This window comes from Mycetomoellerius zeteki, unplaced genomic scaffold (assembly GCF_001594055.1).
Source record: "Mycetomoellerius zeteki isolate Tzet28-1 unplaced genomic scaffold, Tzet1.0 scaffold135, whole genome shotgun sequence".
In the NCBI taxonomy this organism is placed as follows: domain Eukaryota; kingdom Metazoa; phylum Arthropoda; class Insecta; order Hymenoptera; family Formicidae; genus Mycetomoellerius; species Mycetomoellerius zeteki.
This window is the reverse complement of record NW_017256287.1, coordinates 4,628,222-4,649,012: the sequence shown is the minus strand read 5'-3', so window position 1 is coordinate 4,649,012 and position 20,791 is coordinate 4,628,222. Positions and strand designations below refer to the sequence as shown.

The following is a 20,791-nucleotide window of genomic DNA, read 5'->3' as shown; positions in this document are numbered from 1 at the left end:
CGCATTCTGGGAGATACCTTATCCCGCGAGAACGACGACTACGTTCGTGGGAGCACTTGGCGGTTTTACACTTTTCTACTAAATCAGCCGTTAACGTCCGTTAAATCCCTACGGATGCACCGCGCACTCCGATCTACGATCGATAAGCGCTCACGTGAAGCGTCTCAATTCGACCTCGCGGAAGAGCGAGAGAGGAAGATTCCGAGATGTGCGTGACGGGGAAGACGTACGAGCAAGAAATGGATGGGAAAAGTACGTTCGAATCTTAGCCCGCTCTGCCCCGTAAATAGCGTTTTGTAACCCCCGTCACGTGAAATCGATATCCCTTAAGAGCCGGTCCGTGAGGTCGTTCGTCAGACCGGTGTTGCCTGTTTCATCCCCCGTGGAAGTGGAAGAGAGAGTGCGCGCTAGTCTGCGGGGAGTCTGCGGGTGGAGGTGGACAGGAACGGGGTTAGCTGAATAAAAGAAGATGCACCGGAAAAGGCCAACGTTCCTCACCGACATGGGACTGCTAATGTTCTTAGCGGTAACAGCCTCTCTGTTGGGTTACTGCCAAACGGACGAAAAAGGTAAGACACAGAGTCACGACTCGCGACCTCTCTTTGCTTACCGTATCCCTTTTCTTTTCTTCCTTATCTCTCTCCCACGTGCCCGCGTTTTACTATCTACCCCGGCTGCGAAGGCGACGTCGAAAGAAATACGGATTTCGCTTTCCGCATCGTCCAACTCGGATGAGGGTGAAGGGACGCGAGAATAGCGCCGTGCGCGAGAAAGAGCGGCGAAGATTAACTTTTATGGCCGCCGGCATGAGTAGTTCCCGCGAATTTACTTATAGCGGGAGCGGTTTAATGGTCGCCACGCACATACATTGCCAGGCGCTTTTAATAGTGCGCGAGACTATGGCCGCGTTGCACTCGGCGCGACGTCCCTTCGTAAACACCCTCGCACGCAAACAATTATATATCGAGCGTAAGTCTCTTAATTCTTAATCCGCGAATAGTCAGCAGATAGTCGAAATTACCACTTTTCGGTACTTGTGATGGTAGAAATTTATAAAATAAATGAAAAATGCCTCCAATATAAAATTACCGTAGTGAGGACAGGAAAGCGAGAATCGAAATTATGAATGTACATTTATTTATAATAATTGCGAGTGTAAAATCGCAAGATATATAAAAAATCCAATTTATTTTGAATCGATATTCGGAATGGCTTTAAATAATTCGAATCATTTTTTTATCGAAATTTAAAATTTTCGTTTGGCAAAGTTATCGAGGTGGATCTTTGATTCACAGAAAAAATGCGGTTTTGCTAAAATTTTTAAAAATAACTATGTTGTTGAATGTATAATGTCAAATTTTATTCAGTTTGAGTTATTTTTGATCATTTGTACAGGTCGCTACTGTTCCTACTTAAAAAAATGGAATTAAATGATTCGACTCAAGAAAATATATAAAATTTATTTTTTATTTATTATTTACTAAGTCTGTACGTTAATATGGATGTTGTTTATTTTGAAACTAACCACAAAAAAAGGTTTACATTTCGACACACGGAAGTTAAAATGTTATTTAACTGAAAAGACTGCTTTTTTGATATATCCAAGAGTGTAGATAGAGATTTGAAATAATTTTGTTACATCGTTAAAATATTATGTAGAATCAAAGCTGGCTGTTAGAATGTCAAAACATTTTGCAGTGTTGCTCATTAAGCTCAAGTATCCTACGTAATTATTTTGATGGACCAGCAAAATTATTTTTAAATCTCTAGCTAGCCAAATTTTTAAAAATTGTAGAAAAAAATTGTTCTTTCCGTGTAGTTTTGCATTTCTTATAATTCTGACGTTATTGTAAATAATTAACACTTACAATTGACTTTGAATCTTCTTTTATTAAGAAGAAATTTAAGCTAATATTGAATTTCTTTTGTAGGTAGTAGCATATTACACTACACTATCAAATTCAATTTTTTACATTTTATAGTCACTTTATGATTAACTCGAATATGCTGTTTCTATGCTCTTCCTGTCATTATTATCCCAAAGTTTCGCGCATATTATTAAATATTTGCATTATGTCCTTCGTTATACCGGAGCGCGAGATATTTTGTACGAGGAATAGTCGATTATATGCGACTATATGCTGGAGGCTGGGAAATATTATTTTATAATTTTGCAAAGTAAATCATTAAAATTTTTTTGACACTATTTACACGTATTTCATAAGACTTATTATTACAAATAGACTGTATTCTTGAAAAAGAGACATAATAAAAGTTAATAAAAGTTAAAGAACATAACGTAGCATAATGCGTTTTATCAGTTGATAAGCAAAATCAGTTAAAAACATAATTATATGGTAAAAATAGAAAATAAATTTTTTTAACATTTTACAATACAGAAAGCTCCATGGAAAAATCGGGCAAGCGGGAAGAATGGAAGTGAACGTTTTCAGACTCGCTAATTAAATTTACCCAATTTGCAATAATCGAACGCGGAAATCACGTTGAAGTAATAACTTGCTACTAAATCATACGCCGTTGCAATACATATCGAAGTACACTTGTATACGTATTACCGGCGTGTCCGTTATCGTTGTGCAATGCTCGATGATTTAACATTTCATCCGAATAAACCGGATAATCGAAACATGTAATCCATGCGTTACCGCTCTTTCCAGCACTATACCTTAGTAAATTGATCTGAATTTAACAAGAGATCCGATCGCGGTACTCATGTGCATAGTGCAAGTACAAATAGAAAATTGTTAACGTTCCCATCGAACTCTAAAAAAAAATTTTCCTGGCGTGCTGGTAACAATCAATACGTCGTGTCGCGTATTTCCGTACCAATAAAATCTGTATACTCTCGACACACATCTATGCACTCGCCACTCGTGTGTTAATGCATATTGCAAACTTTTCAAAACTTTTGCCGGCTCCTGTTACTTATATATGTTCATAGTTTCGAAATGATTAAAGAATGGTTTGTGGTTTATTTGTATACGGAATTAGACACTAAATTTCGATTAAAATAATAATTGCACGAAATGTAACAGCGAACAACATGTGCCATAATAGCCAAAAAACATGATCGGCAACATAATATACATTGTACGTTATTTACGGTTGATCCAACGTGAAATTATATTTTTCACCGTATGCCAGAATATCCCGAAACAAAATGAGTTTGCGATACCTGCTGCTCGCTAATCAGTTTCCGTTTGTCGGATTAATCTGCGTGGCGCGTGCGAGACGTCGCATCGTATCGCGTCACGCGTGGCATATCGCGCATTTGTTTTTACACATTCCAGTGGTTCCGACTGGATACATATTCTCGTGAAAAATATACGCGAGAGAGAGAGAGAGAGAGAGAGATTCAGATTGCGTGGCCACGTCGCATCGACCATGTATTTTTTGCGTGCCAGTTATGCGGTTTATGTCCGCGAAGATACGCTAAAATAGTATGTATTATAACGCAATTAAATATTTTTGCAATAATAAGATAATGACCAATAAGAGTCTAAGCATTATTGTAAGTGCTCAATTACAGTGATTATATAGTATCGTCAAAATATAAAAAAAAAACATACACAGTTTACTCTATTTCGGACTTTCTTCAGACTTTTTTAGGATTTTTATTTTTTAGGACTTCATGATAAATAATTTCGGATCGCGATTAATTTTCAACCGTTTAGAGAGACAAAAATATATGTTTCGTCTACCATTCGCAGTCTTTACCTAATCATTTTTACTGTATAGACGGATACAATTGAATATTGATGGAAAATTGAGATTGATTAAAATGATTGCTTCGTAAATTGCTAATTTTTATTTTTGCGTGCAGCTCTCGATATCCGTTGAAAGAATCATCAGGGAACAGAATACCCGGCAGTTTCCATGAAACCTTACGAGGTCGTTTCCATTTGCCAGTCACATCGCGAGATACCGCAACCACCATCCCGCGTTAATGTACTGTATACTTTTTCTCGAAAGCCGCCGGCCAATTACGCTTGGGGGTACGAATGTAACGCGAACAATCTGTACGGCTCGTAAAGAAAATTACAATTACGAAAGCCGCAAAATGTTCGCTTAAAAAATGCTACTTCATAACATGGACTAAGAGAGATTCTATCCTATATACAATTATTTGGGTTTATACTGAATGCAAGTCAGCTGATGTATTTACTGAAATTCGATGCAATATAATCAATGGGAAAACGTGGAAAATTCAATCTGAGATATATTCTTGAAATTATGGAAGACCCGATGCATTCACTTAGCCTAATAATTAATGGTACAGTCGCGAATGCATCAGCTTACAGCGGATTAGCTATTAATTACGTCATTTATATCAGGATCTCAAAAAATATCCTCTCCAACGATAACAAGATCTACTTGTTAAAAAGTGCAACGCACGATTTTTCATTTCGACTAATCCGTCATCTACGCAAATGTGCAAAATGATATTTCGATGTTGCGCCAGAGATAAACTTTTTGTGAAATAACTACGTAATACATTCTACGTACGAGTCAGCAAGTTTCAATTTATTATTTAATTTTTTAGTATAAAATAAATTCCTCTTTGTGACCGAAATTCATGGAACACCGCTAGCGGATGTATTCGCATGATTAACTCGATCTCTTTTACGTAACAATCCTGCTATTTTGTACTCTAAAAGCGGATCTCGATTTTTAGTAATTCTATAAAACAAATAACCCATCGAATAACAATCGAATGCGTATTTTCGATTCATATACATAGCCGCCGAGAATCGTAATTACCGTAGCGAACTGTATGGATTGATACATATCGGGTGTACGATTTGAATAACAATCTATATATGGACAGTTGTCAAACGTATATCTCAAATATATTGCAATACGTACGATTAGATATACATGTAAAATATGTGCAATAATCTTAAAACATGAAATTTTTAGATATATAAGCAAATATCTATCATTTATTATAAGCACTAGAATATATTCCGATTTATTTGTATTTTGTAATTTTTTCCTTTTTATTTTAATTATAATTCTCTCTTTATCTGAATTATAATTAATAGCTATAAAATTCAATTGTGGCAATTTTATAAAATTTAATTTAATTTAACAAATATATGTACACATTTTAAAATTATTTTTTAAAACGTGACTATTTAAAGTTAAATAAAATTTATTTCAGCCTAAAACTTTCTAAAGGTAATTTTTTTGTGGAATTCGGTTTTGAAATTCTCTTATTATTATCCAGGTTAACAATTTTACAAATATTAACTTGTCTATGGGCGAGAAACGCTCGAGGCTTTGAATCGTTGCTTGGTGGGTCATGCGAGAGAGTTGACGAGCATCAACACTTCTACGTCAGGCCATCCCTTTGAACGTACGCAAATATTGCGTTTCGTGGATAACGCGAATTGAGTAAGCTGCGGTGCAATGAACTGCAAAACACCGAGGGCAATACCTAGGATCGATTTGCGGTCGACGTTAATGTTTCTATGCACCGGCTAACCGTGAAGGAGGTGGTTGGGAGAAAAGAGAAAGAGATAGAGAGCAAGAGAGAAAGGGAGATTCTTCGTACTTAATGGTCCGTGCAGTTATTCCACGTATTTGAACGCGTTTTTAGATCATTTACGGGGGTGGGAAATAAACCCCTGGCAACTTCGTTCATTCCTTTATGTGTTGTCTATAGACGACGCGTCGCGAGATACGGGATTTTCTCATTGCTCGTTTGAAGCGACTGAAGCTGGTCATTCATCGGCTCAATCGAAGCATCGACGCGCTTCTTTTATGCTCGTGCTCGTTTTAGAAACGTGCTTTCACTAATCGAGAATATTTTACGACCGTAATAGCCTGAATAGGAGATCCACGAGAACTTCGCAGACTTAACCATGGATTCTCTATTTATCACTTTTTATTTAGTCCGCAAAAGATATTTGTACTGCTGTAAAACGATGTCTAAGTCCGTAGAAACACCCGGGAGATTCGAAGAACTTTGACGATCCATTCATCAACCTGCCGCCAGGTCCACTTCTACCGCTTTTGTTAATGAAGTAGCTAGAGCGAGTACTCGCTATAATAGACTTTGAGAATTTAGAATCCAGGGATAAATTTCGAAATATTGCGATTAATTATTATCATGCGCGTCTCTATATAATCTCTTTGAACTTTTAGATCGTCAGTACCCCATCCATTTTCATTCACTATCCGATTACTAAACATGTCAATCTAAAGTGACGCTTTTCATCTCCTGCCCCGCGGTTTAAATATACCAATAAATATAAAAAAAGGCTTTGAACTAACCAAGAGCACCGTTTATTTGGAAATATCGTTCTTTTGTTTCGACACGATGACTGTTTTGACATATGTGAACGACAGTTGATGTGAATGCAGGAAAACGATTTCACGCGGAAATAAAACTTTTATTACATCTATTAATGTCGTGAAAAAATTTACTTTCGTATACATTATTCACTGATCTGAATGATCATTGATTACGAAAATTTATGGAAATGAAAGAATTTTCATTTCCATCAAGTGATAGAAATAAAACAAATTTCAAAATTGGAAATTTCAAATATGGAAATCGGTAGAGCAATTAGAGTTCAAGTCGATTTCGTGCATTTGTACTTTTTAGTGCTTTTGATATAAAATTACTATAAATAATCATACACTGTTAGATATTAAAAGAGCAACAGTAATCCGTTGAGTTAAATATTATTATGTTATTTTCAACTTACATGTGTATTAAAATGTAAATCATTCCATTTCTGTGGTTAGTTTTAAAGTAAACAACATTATGAATAAACGTTCATTATGAACGTGCACTAGTAAATATTAAACTAGATTTTAATCAAATTTAATATATTTTCTCGAGTTAAATTGATTAACTTCATTGTTTTAATTATAATTAATGACATATTAAGAAGTAGCAGTAGAGATCCATAAAAATGATTAAAAATAACTCAAGTTGGATATAATTGACATTATAAATTTAACAGTGTACGTCTAACACACATGCTTAGACTTTTTAATAAACGATTTTTTTTAATTAACGCTCTCACGGAATGGAATTCTCATAGTTGAAAAATTAATATTTGTCTTTAGAAATAAGTAAATGGAGTTATAGAAGACTCACAAGATTTGTAAAATCTTGTGAGTACCAGTTTGTTGTTTATCTTCATAGCCGTTGCAGTTTATTTACTTATTTACCGCTACTTACGGCGCGGTACGATAAATATATGAAATTTCCTGAAGAAAGCCACTTCAGCTTGCAATTCAAAAGTTATCGGAGAAACAGATGAACGAAATAAAACTTCCCGAGTGACACTTAATTTCTCTTCCTCAGCACTGAAGAAAAATGAGGTCTTGCGCGCCGACTGCAACGTATTCACCTCGCTTCTTGTTTTACGCAGAAATAGGAATATTCGCGATGCTCAACAGTCATAATTTTTTCATAAACTCATATTTTAATTACTACTATATTAATCAGTAAAATGTAAATCAACCGTAATAACGACTACCTTCATCGCTTACGAGAAACCTACACAATTTCCAGGACCGGTCTGGGATTGTCGAGAAAGAGAGGGTAAAAGAAAGAACGTTTACAACATTACGTAAATTAAAATGAAGGATTGCGCAACGTTAATAGCGCATCTTTCTATCTCTCTTTTCGCCTCTAACTCTTTCTCGCTTACCAACAAACCGTCCGCTGTATAATAACGCGCATCATCGGTCTTCCACTTTGTACAACTTAAACGCATTAAATTTGTTAAACTTGCAGTGTCGTTTTACGGGGCGAGCTACATCCATCTTCCAGTTCAAGAGGCCAAGGGTGCTACTGACATCAGTTTCCGGTTCCGAACTCATCTCGCCGATGCTATGCTGCTATTGGCTGCTGGCAAGACGGATTACTGCCTGATCAAACTCGAAGCCGGCAGATTGAAGGTTCGTTTGCCCCTGGCGCTCACTTCTATTAATAGGCTTTCTGTTTGGTGCCGGTCGCCTTGTCGTCGTTAACGGGCCGCACGTGCTACGATACGCCTGTCAGACTTCTCTTTTCTCCCTTGTCCTTGCGGAGAAATTAGACGCGACGTGACACGCTAAAAAAAAAGCGGAGTCTCGCGTACGTTAAAATATTCCCCCGCAAGGCATCTAGAAAAGAGGAGAATTCACCGCGCAGATGTAACATTTGCGCGCGTGTCCGCGGTTCTTATTACTCGAGAATCTTATTTCTTGGCGAAAGAGATGGCACGATTCCAACGACATGGCGAAGGACATTGCATCTAGGAAAAGATCCTAATCATCATAACGTAGCGAATTTTGCGGTCCGCGTATTTGATGCTTGCGATATCGCGCAAATAAGAATATAATCTTAATTCTTGATCCGTAATGTTATTTCTGAATATTTATTTACATTTAACCTTGTAAGTTTTAATATGCCGTTTTCATTTAATATCGCGAAATATTTGCGCACACAATTTCCGTGAGAAGGATATCAGGAGACGCGGTAGTGTCTCCGGCCATGTTCAATTATCCTAACTACTTTAGGATTAAATTAATATTTAGCCAACATGCCCGTATCTTTTTCTTTTAACTAACACCGCAATTTCTTAAATTATCATAATTACTCGCAAGATAGCAATATTAAAAAGAAAGCGTTTATATTATTATTAAGAGGAAAATAGAAGAAAGATAGAAGAATAGGTTTTAGGCCAGAAAGGACGAGGACAAGAAAAATGAAGGGATAAAATAAAAGGCGGTGATCTGTGAGATCACTACACTACATATCAGTTAAGGGTTAATAAAAGAAGGTAGCAATAATGTTAAGCGGTTAAGGGTGAGATAAGAGTTAAGAATAGGATAATATACTTTTATATCACAACATTGAAATCGATAATGCTACAAAACAATATTTCTTCATCCAAAATTTCAATCTATCCTACTTATCAACAAATTATATTTTTGTATTATTTAAAAATAAACGGAGAAGTAAAGTTTTCTGTAAAAAACGTTTTTATCCTATTAATAACAAAGTAATTAATAACAAAGTAATTTCTTCGACCAAAATGTCAATCTATTCTACCTATTAAAAAACTGTTTCTATATCATTTAAAAATAAACGGAGAAGAATAATTTTCGATTAAATACGTTAATTTTAGAACTCTGATAATAATATCGATAGGATATGCAACAACGCTATTTGTTTTTCTCATGCTGATGTCGAACCCGAGTCTCACAATACCTTATTCTGATATAAATACCTTACATACGCGTATATGTAAAAACCTTATGTACAAAGGACCAGACACATGTGCCACAGAGAAAGAATTCAATAAATTGATTCGCCACGGGCGAGATACAACCAAACTAGCCGCCAAATTCAATCGCATGTAGATTTCGATATCGCGGAATATCGCATTTCAGCCGGTGGCAATTGCGCCTCGATCGCGAAGAGTTAACCTGCTATCACTATCCAACTATAGTCGATGATGGCGAGGGAGTGTTTTGCGATAAGTTCGTACGTGTTTTTGTCTTCGGCGTTATGAAAGATTTCACGGTGATTGACAAGCAGCTCAACGAAACCCTGGTTATTTCGTTACAGAATCGACTTCCTTTTAATGGCTTTGATAACGTAGTGCGCATCAACGTCGATGTGGCCCCGCTCTGCAAACACGTCCAACAACGGGAGTAAAACCACATAATGTCTTTTCCATCGATGTTTCGCGAAATAAAATTGCGGTGATACTGTATGGAGTTTTTTCTTTTTTTACACCCCATTTTATTACGCGTCAATAAAGCGCGACGATGTTTCGGCTCGAGGCTGGAATGTTGCTCGCCGCGTTCGTTTTTACGCATCGGTCAAAATTTCACACGATCGGTCAAAACTGCAGTCTACTGCGAGACGAAGTCACTCAGTCGAATTTCACGCAATAATGAACCTTCGCGATAGAAATGATAGAACGAATCTTTTTTTTTCACCTCGATAAAAAAGACCGCGTGCAAGAGTTACGCGCAAATGCAACGGTATTCCCTCTCGTTTCCCTGGAGATGAACAGGTCCCATTAAAAATTACTTCTAAAGAAATAATTCATTCGTTGAAAGCGCAAGTCCCACGTTGATTTACGCGCAATTATTAAACGTACGGTATACGCAATGCATACGAAATGAATGAATAAGATTCACTCTCGTGTTCGATAGAAAAAAAATCATTCCCGAAGCTACAAAATAAAATATTAAAGCAACTTATTATCTCTTCAACGTGATTTTTCGAGAATATCTACACATTTTCGCATTGCTGGATTATAGGCGTGAAAATACATCGAATACATATCGCATTATAACAAAATTCTAATTTCATATCTATTCGTTAGCGTCAGAAATTGAAATTCTGATTGAATACACGCGGAATACGAATTTTCGTGATCGATATATATATATATATGTTATTATGACAAGCGTTAAGATTCCCAGTGGTAGAGATGAACATGGCTGCCCATATACGAAACATGTTCGTAACTGAATAGTACAGCGGCGCGCCTATAAACAAGTTTCACAAGCCATAATGAGAAGGAGGCTGACGGCGATAGAACTCGCGTAGTAGCCATTCTGTCTCTTGATAATAACCGCTGATGAGAGCCGCGTTGCTTCTAATTATGTACAAAGAACGTTACGCTGGAACGAAGTTACAACTTCGCCGCAGATTATTAATTTCCCAACGATTAATATTCTCGTGCATACTCTCATATTTTACATGACTCATTATCGCTCTCTTCCCCACCCTTTCAAATGAAACGTGCCTGGCACCCTAAACTCTCGCGAACTAGTACTCGCAATTGCGAGAAGTACAAGCGTGCGCGCGCGGGGACGAATATTATTTTGTTGAAAAGAGTAATTAGTATAATCGATTTCCGCTGCCGCTACGATTATTCCAAAGTGTTGAACATAGTCTATTTCAATCGCGAAATTTGTATCAATTTTAAATAGTTTTATTCCTTTCTCTCTCTCTCTCTCTCTTTCTCTCTCTTTCTTAGTTAAGAACTTTGTCTTAACCTTGAGATAGAACCACGTAATACATTTCCCGATGCATTATGTATTAGACAGTATTAAAATATTCTCTACTTTGAGTGCATTAGCCGCGTGGAGGTGCGGTATCCTGATTACGTGCATGAATCCCGGCATGAAAACCGCGCGAATCTAATTTCGCGAAGGGTTAAGACCGTGCAGCGCAAAGAAGCTGCTCGCCGTCAGAGCTTAATTAAATTTGTTAAGAAGATCGTTAAGAAGGATGAAGACAGGATAAACGGCTGGGGCAAAAAGTGCAACGGTAATTTTGGGTTCTCGTGTGCCTCCTTGATGGAGGAGTCTCGACCGACGACGCCTTCGGAGGCTTAAAAGCCCCTCTATCCGAGGCGATAATCCGATAATTCAAAACCTAATTGCGGCGATATATCGCGGTATCACTTGCTTTCCATGGCTGGTGTTGCGAAGTCTACATCTTCTCATGCAGTGTTCGAAACTTGAAAAGTTTTTTCTTTTCCTCGTAAAATTATTAGATTTATTTTCATATTCTTGTGATTATCCTGATTTAGCGTACTTGTGTGTCAGTTTTTGATTTTTTCTCTTTATGATTATTGTATAAAATTTTCAATTATATTCAATTATGAACACAAAAGATAGAGAATCCTCGTTAGAATAAAATGTATTTAATAAATTGAGAGCACCGAAAGCACCTTAATGAGTCTGAAATATTGTATTAAGAATTTAATAGTAGCAACTTAATATAATGGGCCATAATGCCTTGTAATTAGAGAAGAAGTCGTACTGTACCTCTTCGTTAAGAGGACCATAATCCTAATAATTATGAAACATCGTTACTAGCAATGCGCGACATTTTTCCCGACTCAAATAAATATCTCCTCAGTGTTATACATGCAGTTAAAAAATAACGAGGAAACATGCCTATCTTAACAAGTAAATGGAAAACGAGCATTTCGTTTCACCAACGAGTGCACATCTCGAGTGCGAAGTGATCATTAATATTGAATCTCTCGATAATCCAGTGAATTGAATTTAATTATCTAGCCTATCGCAATATTTACTTTTCGGTGCATTGCGACATTTATTGATGATTTATTGATGGGAAAGGAAAATTTTCTGCGACACACATCACGGTAATCAACGGATCATTAATTGGACACTCTTACCTCAGGATACATTTCTTCCGCTATTATTTTGTATCATCGCAATCTAGGTTTGCGGTGAACTCGGATACTGATATATCAATAACTCGACCGCAAACTGTGCCACCGGATAATTCGACGATTCGGCCACACCGGAATACATCAGTGGCTTCCGATATTGTTCACTTTCCAATCGTCGATGCATTCATAATGCGACTACCCTCTTCGGCGACTGTGTGTGTACAAAGGCGCGTTTACATTCTGCAAAGTGTCTCGTCTCGCGCGCTTATACATATTAATGGGTCTTGCATAGTCATCCGGCATTGCTCCGACTACTATCGTCGGCTATGCTCGCAACTCGCAAAAGCTCGCGCTTTTATTACCGAATCGATCATAAAACCGACGACGTGCACTGCTATATCAGTCGAAAGAGTTGGTGACTTGAACGCGACGTTGTGCCGCCACTGCGACTTTAGTCTCGGACGATCGACTTTTCATTAAGAGGAGAACCTCAGCAGACTTTTCTCGGGCGATCTCTTACATAGGATCAACGAAGACTACTTGAAGAATACCATGGCGACGTCGTAGCGGAATGCTATAAGTCTCGAACGCTCGATCCGGGTCGCGATTAAAGTCTCTTTATCTTATCCGGTAACTCGATAATGCATTACACCGCGTTGAAACATAAGGCGTGCTTAAGCGGAGCTATAGAAAATCTCCCGAGAGAAAGGCATTTATCTACACTATATACTTATCCTATATATTTCATCTTCCGTTCTATATAATCTAGAAAAAAGTTAATTTAACGTGCAAATATATTTTCAATTCCGTATCTTTTTTTTAAAATATAAATAATTTAATATTTAAATTTTTAATGAAATATTTGATACAATGATAACGATAAATTAATAAAAAGTTGAAGAAAACGGTACGTAGCCACATAATTTTATCAAATGGATTATTTGTATATGTAGATTTGTTAATTTCATGTTTTTTTTTTAAATTTTATACATTTCAATTCCATATCAAATTCCGTATAAATATCTTAGATGATATTCATCTGACTATAAGGAAATTTATTATCAAACATGCTGCGATCCATGACTATTTGAGAATCTACGAGCGACAACGTAGCAAGCAGCGGTTGATTTAGGTGACTTCCGCAAATCTAAATATGCACAGGGAGTTTGGAATTTATACCCCAGCGAATATATTGTAAATCTGCCACGCGTAACTAGGAATCCCCAGTGGTGCGATTACAAAGTAGCAGTAACCGTTGCACGATGTGTTTTAAGGGAATAACGATACACGTCTCTGCCTCATATGCGATTCTTATATACCTGAATAATACAATAGAACAATGCAACGACATCACTAAATCGCTATCGCACATTTCTTTCATTACGGAGACTGGTAAATATCAGGACGCTGGCTGGAGCTATCGGAGACATTCGACATTTATTTTCTACACGAGACCGAAAGCCGTTTTCACTGTCTGTCTAGCTGTCTGCCTTCTTCATTCTCTCGGTGTGCAAACTCATTGTGCGAGTGCCTCAAGTGCAGACGGAATACACGAAACCTCGAGCTGTCGGATTCCTGTCAGCTCACGCTGTCGGAGAATTTGCAGGGCATGACTGGCGCCGAGAAACCTCGTACTCTGGTACACCTACTTTGGCAACCTAGACTTTTTTGTATATTTATATTTTATATCTATTCCTCGAAAACGCGAAGAATTGAATACTTCCATTGAAACTTTGAATTCCCTCGAATTAATATTCTTTAACGAGATGAGATTAAATTCTCGTGTTGAATCTCTCATCTTTTGTGATAATATTAATATTAATAATATGAATAAAAAAATACCGTTTGTTTATTTCAAAAGATTATAACTTGCATTTTAAAATGTTTTTTTTTTACCGCTTATAGATTTTTATCAGATTTTGGCCTATTTTTTTTCGCTCTCGGTGATATAATTATTTGACAGTAAGTGCGAAACTTTTTGATCAACCGTCGAGACTGCAAAGAAGATATAAAGCTACCTTACAACTTTATGAAGGAGGACGCTTCTAGTGGCTTTTGTGCGCAGCCGTCGGTTACTTCGTTCATTAAATCTCCTAAAAGGATACGCGCATCTCTCTCTCTCTCTCTCTCTCGCTATTCATCGGTGAAAACTCTTTACGCGTTTCCATAATAATATTTTTTTTTACGTGCTACTCGTTGGCTGACGCGGAAGGGCATAAAGCGCACCGAGTCTACGGCCGGAAACCGAAGCTCTATTTTGAGGAGGAACAAGCGGTCTCGAAAAAAAGACCGAGGAAAAACAAAACTAGAATGCATTTGTACCCCGCGTACGTATAAAACCCATTTGCGGTAGCGGTGCATTCACAATACTCCGGTAAAAATGAGACTGACTTTTACGAGTGGCGCTCCTACTGCTTTTTGTCGCAGGTTCACATTAATCTAGGCGCGGGTGAGAATGAGATGGCGAGTGCCCGCGGGTTGACACTGAACGACCTCAGTTGGCACGAGGTCAATTTGACAAGACGCGAGGCCAACATCAGCCTGCAGATCGACGTGATACACACGACGAGATCTCAACTACCGGGTCGCTTTTTCGAGCTGAACATACACTACGGCGTTTTCATCGGCGGACAGGGCGACTTCAACGAGCTATTTCTAGGTAAGACGGCAAAGCAAGCAAGGAAAAGAGAGGCAAGCCTTGAGTTTATCCGGATAAATTGTCTCGCCACGTGACTGAACTAGATTCGATACACAGCACGCCGACAAATACTATATCCGTCGACGTTGCATTCGCGCCGTGGTCACGACTACCTCTCTTTTCTTTCGCTTCGTTTCGTTAAATGGTCGGCAATCCAGCCCAACTGCAGCGAAGACGATGGAGAGATTAAATAATCAAGTCTAAGAGCTTCGCTTAATAAATAATTAGTTCGCACTCGATTATATCGTTTTTCGTTACTGTGTTAGAGACTTTGGTGACACACGATTTTCAGTAAATTGCACTATATCATATGTCCGTGAGGAATATTGATGAAATAAAAAAATACACAAGTGTAAATAAATTTATAACGAAAATGTTATATAGAATTTTTCTGTATGTTATTGTTAACTGTTGCATATAAACTATTGTATTGAAATTGAGATGAAATGATACAAAAAAACAATAATTTGGAACAATTTTTTAATTTTATCTTCGTTTATTAAATTTTTTTTTTAAATTGAATAAAAATTAATCATTTTAATATTTTACTTTTATCATACACCAGAAAATAAACCCAATAAAATTATGATTACGACAGTGATGAATTATAGTAAAATTTTAATTTTGTAAACAGTGCGCATGAGAGAATATAAAATTATTAAATTAACAATTGTTTGACTGAAGTAATCTGCAGTGTAAATTGAATTTTATAAACAAATTATTAAAAGCATTAAAAATGTTAGGACAGTTACATATTTTTCATTTGATGAAATGAGACAACCAAATTGCTAATATAAGGATAATCAAATTAATAGGCATAAAACCAATAAGTTTTTAAAGAATAATCGTGATTATAATTAAATTAAATGACTTATGCACGGATATACTTTTACTTTGATAATTTAAAGCAGCATTAATTAAATATTAAATATTTTACACAGTACCCTATAATCATTAATATGTAATATTTCAATAACGGGAATGTTCTGGGGATTAATTAGAATCAATAATTTCAATAAGCGAAATTATAATATTTTTCGAATTATAAATGATCAAAATTGATCAATATAATCATAAAAATTTATCTGCTTAAGCCCTACATCGATTTATCTTCTATTGTTAATTTTTATATATCGAATTATATTGATTTCATATTACTACACTGATTATTACATTTTGATTTCTTATATACCTCGCTTTATTTTAAGTATACATAAGTCCAATTTTCAATAAATATAGATGAAAGATTTGGATAAAATGATTAGATATTATTATGCCTTTTTATTAACCTACTTTAAAGGATGGAAGTCTATTTTTAAAATCTTAGAGCTTTTTCTGAGTAAGATTTGTTATAATTCATTATTTTTTCATTGTATTTCTTGCTCCAAAATATAATAATTGTTTCAATGCCGCTATAGTGGCTTTTTCGTTCTGTAAATGTTAAACAAATTAATTGGAATATGTACGTAATTGTAAAAAGCATCTCCTATTTTTCTTTTATTCATACTTGTGCATATTGAAAAAATTTATTGTTTTTTTCGCAGCAGCACGTATAATATTTAGTCCTTGAAAGAGATATATGTACATATATACAAAAGAGGCAGAACTCAAATCCTAATAAAAGTATATCTGGGAATGAAAAAAAGAAGAAATAGAATGACAAAGAGATAACAACAATTTTTCCTGAGATGTTCTATAAAGATTAATTTACTTTTATTTTATATAAATATGTACAATATATGTATATATCTACATGATATATAAATAACTATTGTCTTCGAACTTCATTGTCCATGAGATATGAACATCATGAAGTAACTTAACGGTTATTCTAAAAACGTTTGCGTTTGACTTGCTATAGTTTGGCTTTTTATTACTTTCCCTTTTTTCTTTATTACTCACTATTTATCTAGGCAATAAATTTTAAAATTTTAACAATTACAATACATTGTATTTGATACTTAAAAATTTTTCAAAAGTACCGTTATTGTTATTAATATATGATCCTCATGGTGTTCTTTACATTTCTTAAAAGTTTTATCTAAATACAGAATACTTGGTACAAAAACGTAATGAATATTTTTATCAGATTTAAAGGCAATTCTTCTTTTGTTAAAATCGTTATGTTATGGTTTATTAAACTTATTTTATTCACAAAATATTTTCCATCTTTTTTTATTTGTTTTCAAAATTGCTTAGGTTATATATTTTCACCAATTAGATTTTATATATTTCTCGAAATTAGTTTTTTTTTTATTATATAATAAGTCATAAATAATCTATATAATAAAATTGATATAAGCTCTTCGAGTTTTTTTGTGTGTATAAGTACATTCTGTTATCCACAATATATCAATGGATGATTATATTTCCAAAGTTAAATAATTATTAAGACCAATCTGTCTCATAACTTATCCATTTAAGGTAATGGAGATATTATATTTATCTGTATATTTATGTGTTATATTTATTTATAGTACTCTTACAATCTCTGATATATACAATGTTTACAAATTCATTACCTCATATTAAAAATTGAAAAAATAATTCGCCACTCACCGATATGATGCTCAGCAGTGGAATTTTACGCTACGATGCAAACTACATTAAACCGTAAAATACAAAATACCCAAATTATAACAGCAACCAAAATAATTAATATTTCAAAAAACAATTAGCGCGCACATAAAATAATTATAAATGACTAATTTTCAAAGTAATAAATAACAAATAAATGACTTGTCCCGTTTGCTACACCGTCATCCATGTATCTCAGACCTCCACCTCCTCCCTCTCCTCTTCCTTTTCCTTCTCCATCCCTTCCTCCTCCTCAACCCGTTCTCCTGCTTCTCCTCTCAAATTCCTCTTTATTTTTTCACTCACGAAAATATGCATTGATTATTGATCTCGCGCGCATTAATCACCAGAAATCAATCGGGCGAAAATTTACACGGCACTCCCGATACGCGGATTGATAATCGGCATAATGTGTTCGCAGGAAATAATCGCGTTCAGCACCTCTTGTCGCGATCATATTTCAAGGGATAATTATACGACACGCAGTGCAATTTATTCGAATCGAGCTGCCTGCTCGATTCGAATCTCGAAAGTGTAGCAAGATCGCTTTATACAATAACTAAACATCATAAAAAACAAGTTACAAACATCCCACACCTCTGCCAATTCATTATCTCTACGCAATATTTAATGTTAAATATTATACTTAATTCTCGGCTTTTAAAGAATTAACAATTGTTAATAAACGTTTATAATATACGGCTCTTCATTACATTTGAATATAACTCAGATCTTTTATTGCTGCGAGAGATAAACAAAATAGCACGAAACTTCTACTACAATAAACACTCGATTACTCGATATCTTATAAATCGTTAATCGTGGATGTAAACCATTTGCCAATTTAAATATTCATAAGATATAATTGTGATTCGGGAGCAAATAATGCAACAGCATACGGAGCTGCTTGCAACCATTACTCAGTTTCACTATCGTCGTGCGAATGGCTGCTTTCAGCAGAAAAAGCAGCTTTGCAACCGTTGTAAAATTCTTTAATAAGATTGGTTATATTTAGGTCAAGTAAGGAACTAAAACTAATCATATTAAAGAATTTTACAACAGTTGCAAAGCTGCTTTTTCTGCTGAGCGCAGCAAATATTAGGCGCGGTGGGTGTCTTCGCGTAAACACTGCGCCGTAACGTCACAATTAAATGATTAATGACTGTACCAATGTTGTTATAAAATTTGTTTATCACGTTATCAAGTAGTTATTTCGTTCTCAATTAATTTCAAATTAATTAATATTATGAAACGACGTGTATATATATATATATATATACTATATATACGTTCGCGGTTCTTCATTATTTAAGTCGTTCGATTCAGCGAGTCACATACTCTCTGCGGTCGCGATATGGAAATAGCGGGCAAATTACATTTAAATTGGTGAGAGTCGAAACACGAGACGTATTCCTATCTCACCATTTAACAAAATTTTATAGAGAAACGATCCATCGTTTGCAAATATCTCGATGATGATTTATAATTCTTCTCTCCCATCGCATTAATTCCTTCTCGTTCGAAAATTCTTTAATGCGAAAGTTAATTAACGGTCTAGTTCAATAGCTGCTTATTGTAAGGAATGATTACGTACTTTTAATGAATCGCGTTTCGAGGCGTTATGTGACGATACACAGAACAACTTGCTTTGCTATCTGTTCCCTCGAGCGTTGCCGCGTGATAACGTGGCGATTTTACACACAACAACTTGCTGCTTGCCATCAAAACAAATACGATAGTTGTATCAATCAATTTGTCACCCTAAAACATTTCATGCATACAATAACGTATTTGAATAGATTGCTCTATTCTATAATGTATTGCAAATTATAATTTTGATAATCTATTATCGCACGTTATTTTCTATGTATATAATTTATGAATTTAAAGAATAAAATTTATCTTTGCTTTTTAATAATATATTCGTGTAAATTAATATATTATTATCACGTTTTTTACATTTTCACGTTTCAAGAGATGTAAAATTTCGTGATTTTAATAAATAATTCACGAATCATGATTTTAATAAATAAAGAAAATTAAATTGGATTAAATATCTTTTTCCCCTTGATATATTATTATTAAAAACACACCGTTTTAATTTTCATGGAACAAAAAATAATAATTTTTCTATTTTTCCTATCATGAAATAAAGATAAACCTTATTTATTATACATACAGTATGAAATTTAATAATTTGTTTATTTGGAGCAATTTATTACAATTATTCAAATTTTCATTAAAAAACATTAAATAATCATGTAGTAATTAAGTTTATAATTAATAATCAATTTGTACCAGCTGATTGCTGCATTTATTTATCAATGTATATTAGAAATTATATGAGAAAAAAGAATAAAATCAGCTAAACATAATAAAAATTAGTCTTTACATTGTAAAAATCAATGATAGACATCAAATCGGTATATGTGTAAATGCAACTATATGAATTAATATTTTTTAACATTAAGATTGTCAACTCTAATTAGTTTCGAGAATATTATTAAAATATAATATGATTGTTATTGTATAATATAATTATAGTATATTTACTTCTTTTTTCTTCATATAATAATTTAATAAGCTTAGTAATTTATAATAAGCACTGATAAAAAAATGATGAGACGATTATCGATAGTTGTGTGCCTTATGTACATATAAAATAAATAACGTTTGCAATTTAATAATTCAGAGCATGAATTCCGTGCATTATTCATATAATATTATTAATTTCCGTGTCATGATTAATTTATTAAATTAACAGAAACGATATATAATTATTAAAATTTGGTATGATATTGTATATTGTACGAATATATAGATATATTTTGTATATCAAAATATTGAAAATACACTTATATACAGAAATGATACGTACTGTATTACGAAATAAGTTTAATGTGATCATGAAATCTTGATGAATTATTTCCTGGAATTGTGTTTATACTCAAGTCCACTTGCGGACAACGAAATTACAACGAGAACTATGTCAACATAGAACGACGACATTGTCGAGACAATGTTGTTTCGGCAGGTATGATTTCTGTAATGACAATTCCACGAGATAGAATGAAGATACAGTGGAAATAAAAGAAGTTTAAACGTCGTATTTCGTTATTAAAGTATGTTGCAGTTTCTAAATATTAAAAGTTTTGGAGTATAAAAAGTCAGGAGAGAAGAATTTAATACTTTTAAGGAAAAATTACGTTTTAAAAATGAAGTATTTTTAAAGTAATTAGATAATAATATTGTGAGAATAATAATCTGGAAACATTTCAATATATTTGTTTTAATATTTATTTTATGTTTTATAAAA

General features: G+C 34.6%; 1 protein-coding gene across 1 annotated transcript in view; it reads left to right on the top strand.

Annotated features, from left to right (window-relative positions):
- The first annotated feature begins 200 nt into the window (after positions 1 to 200).
- Positions 201 to 20,791, top strand: part of kon (chondroitin sulfate proteoglycan 4-like protein) — a 42,647-nt gene continuing 22,056 nt past the window's right edge. Inside the window, exons 1-3 of the mRNA XM_018462211.1 lie at positions 201 to 569; positions 7,781 to 7,944; positions 14,628 to 14,859. Of these exons, the coding sequence (XP_018317713.1) occupies positions 470 to 569; positions 7,781 to 7,944; positions 14,628 to 14,859 (496 nt within the window). The 5' untranslated portion in view covers positions 201 to 469. The remainder of the gene's footprint in view (positions 570 to 7,780; positions 7,945 to 14,627; positions 14,860 to 20,791) is intronic.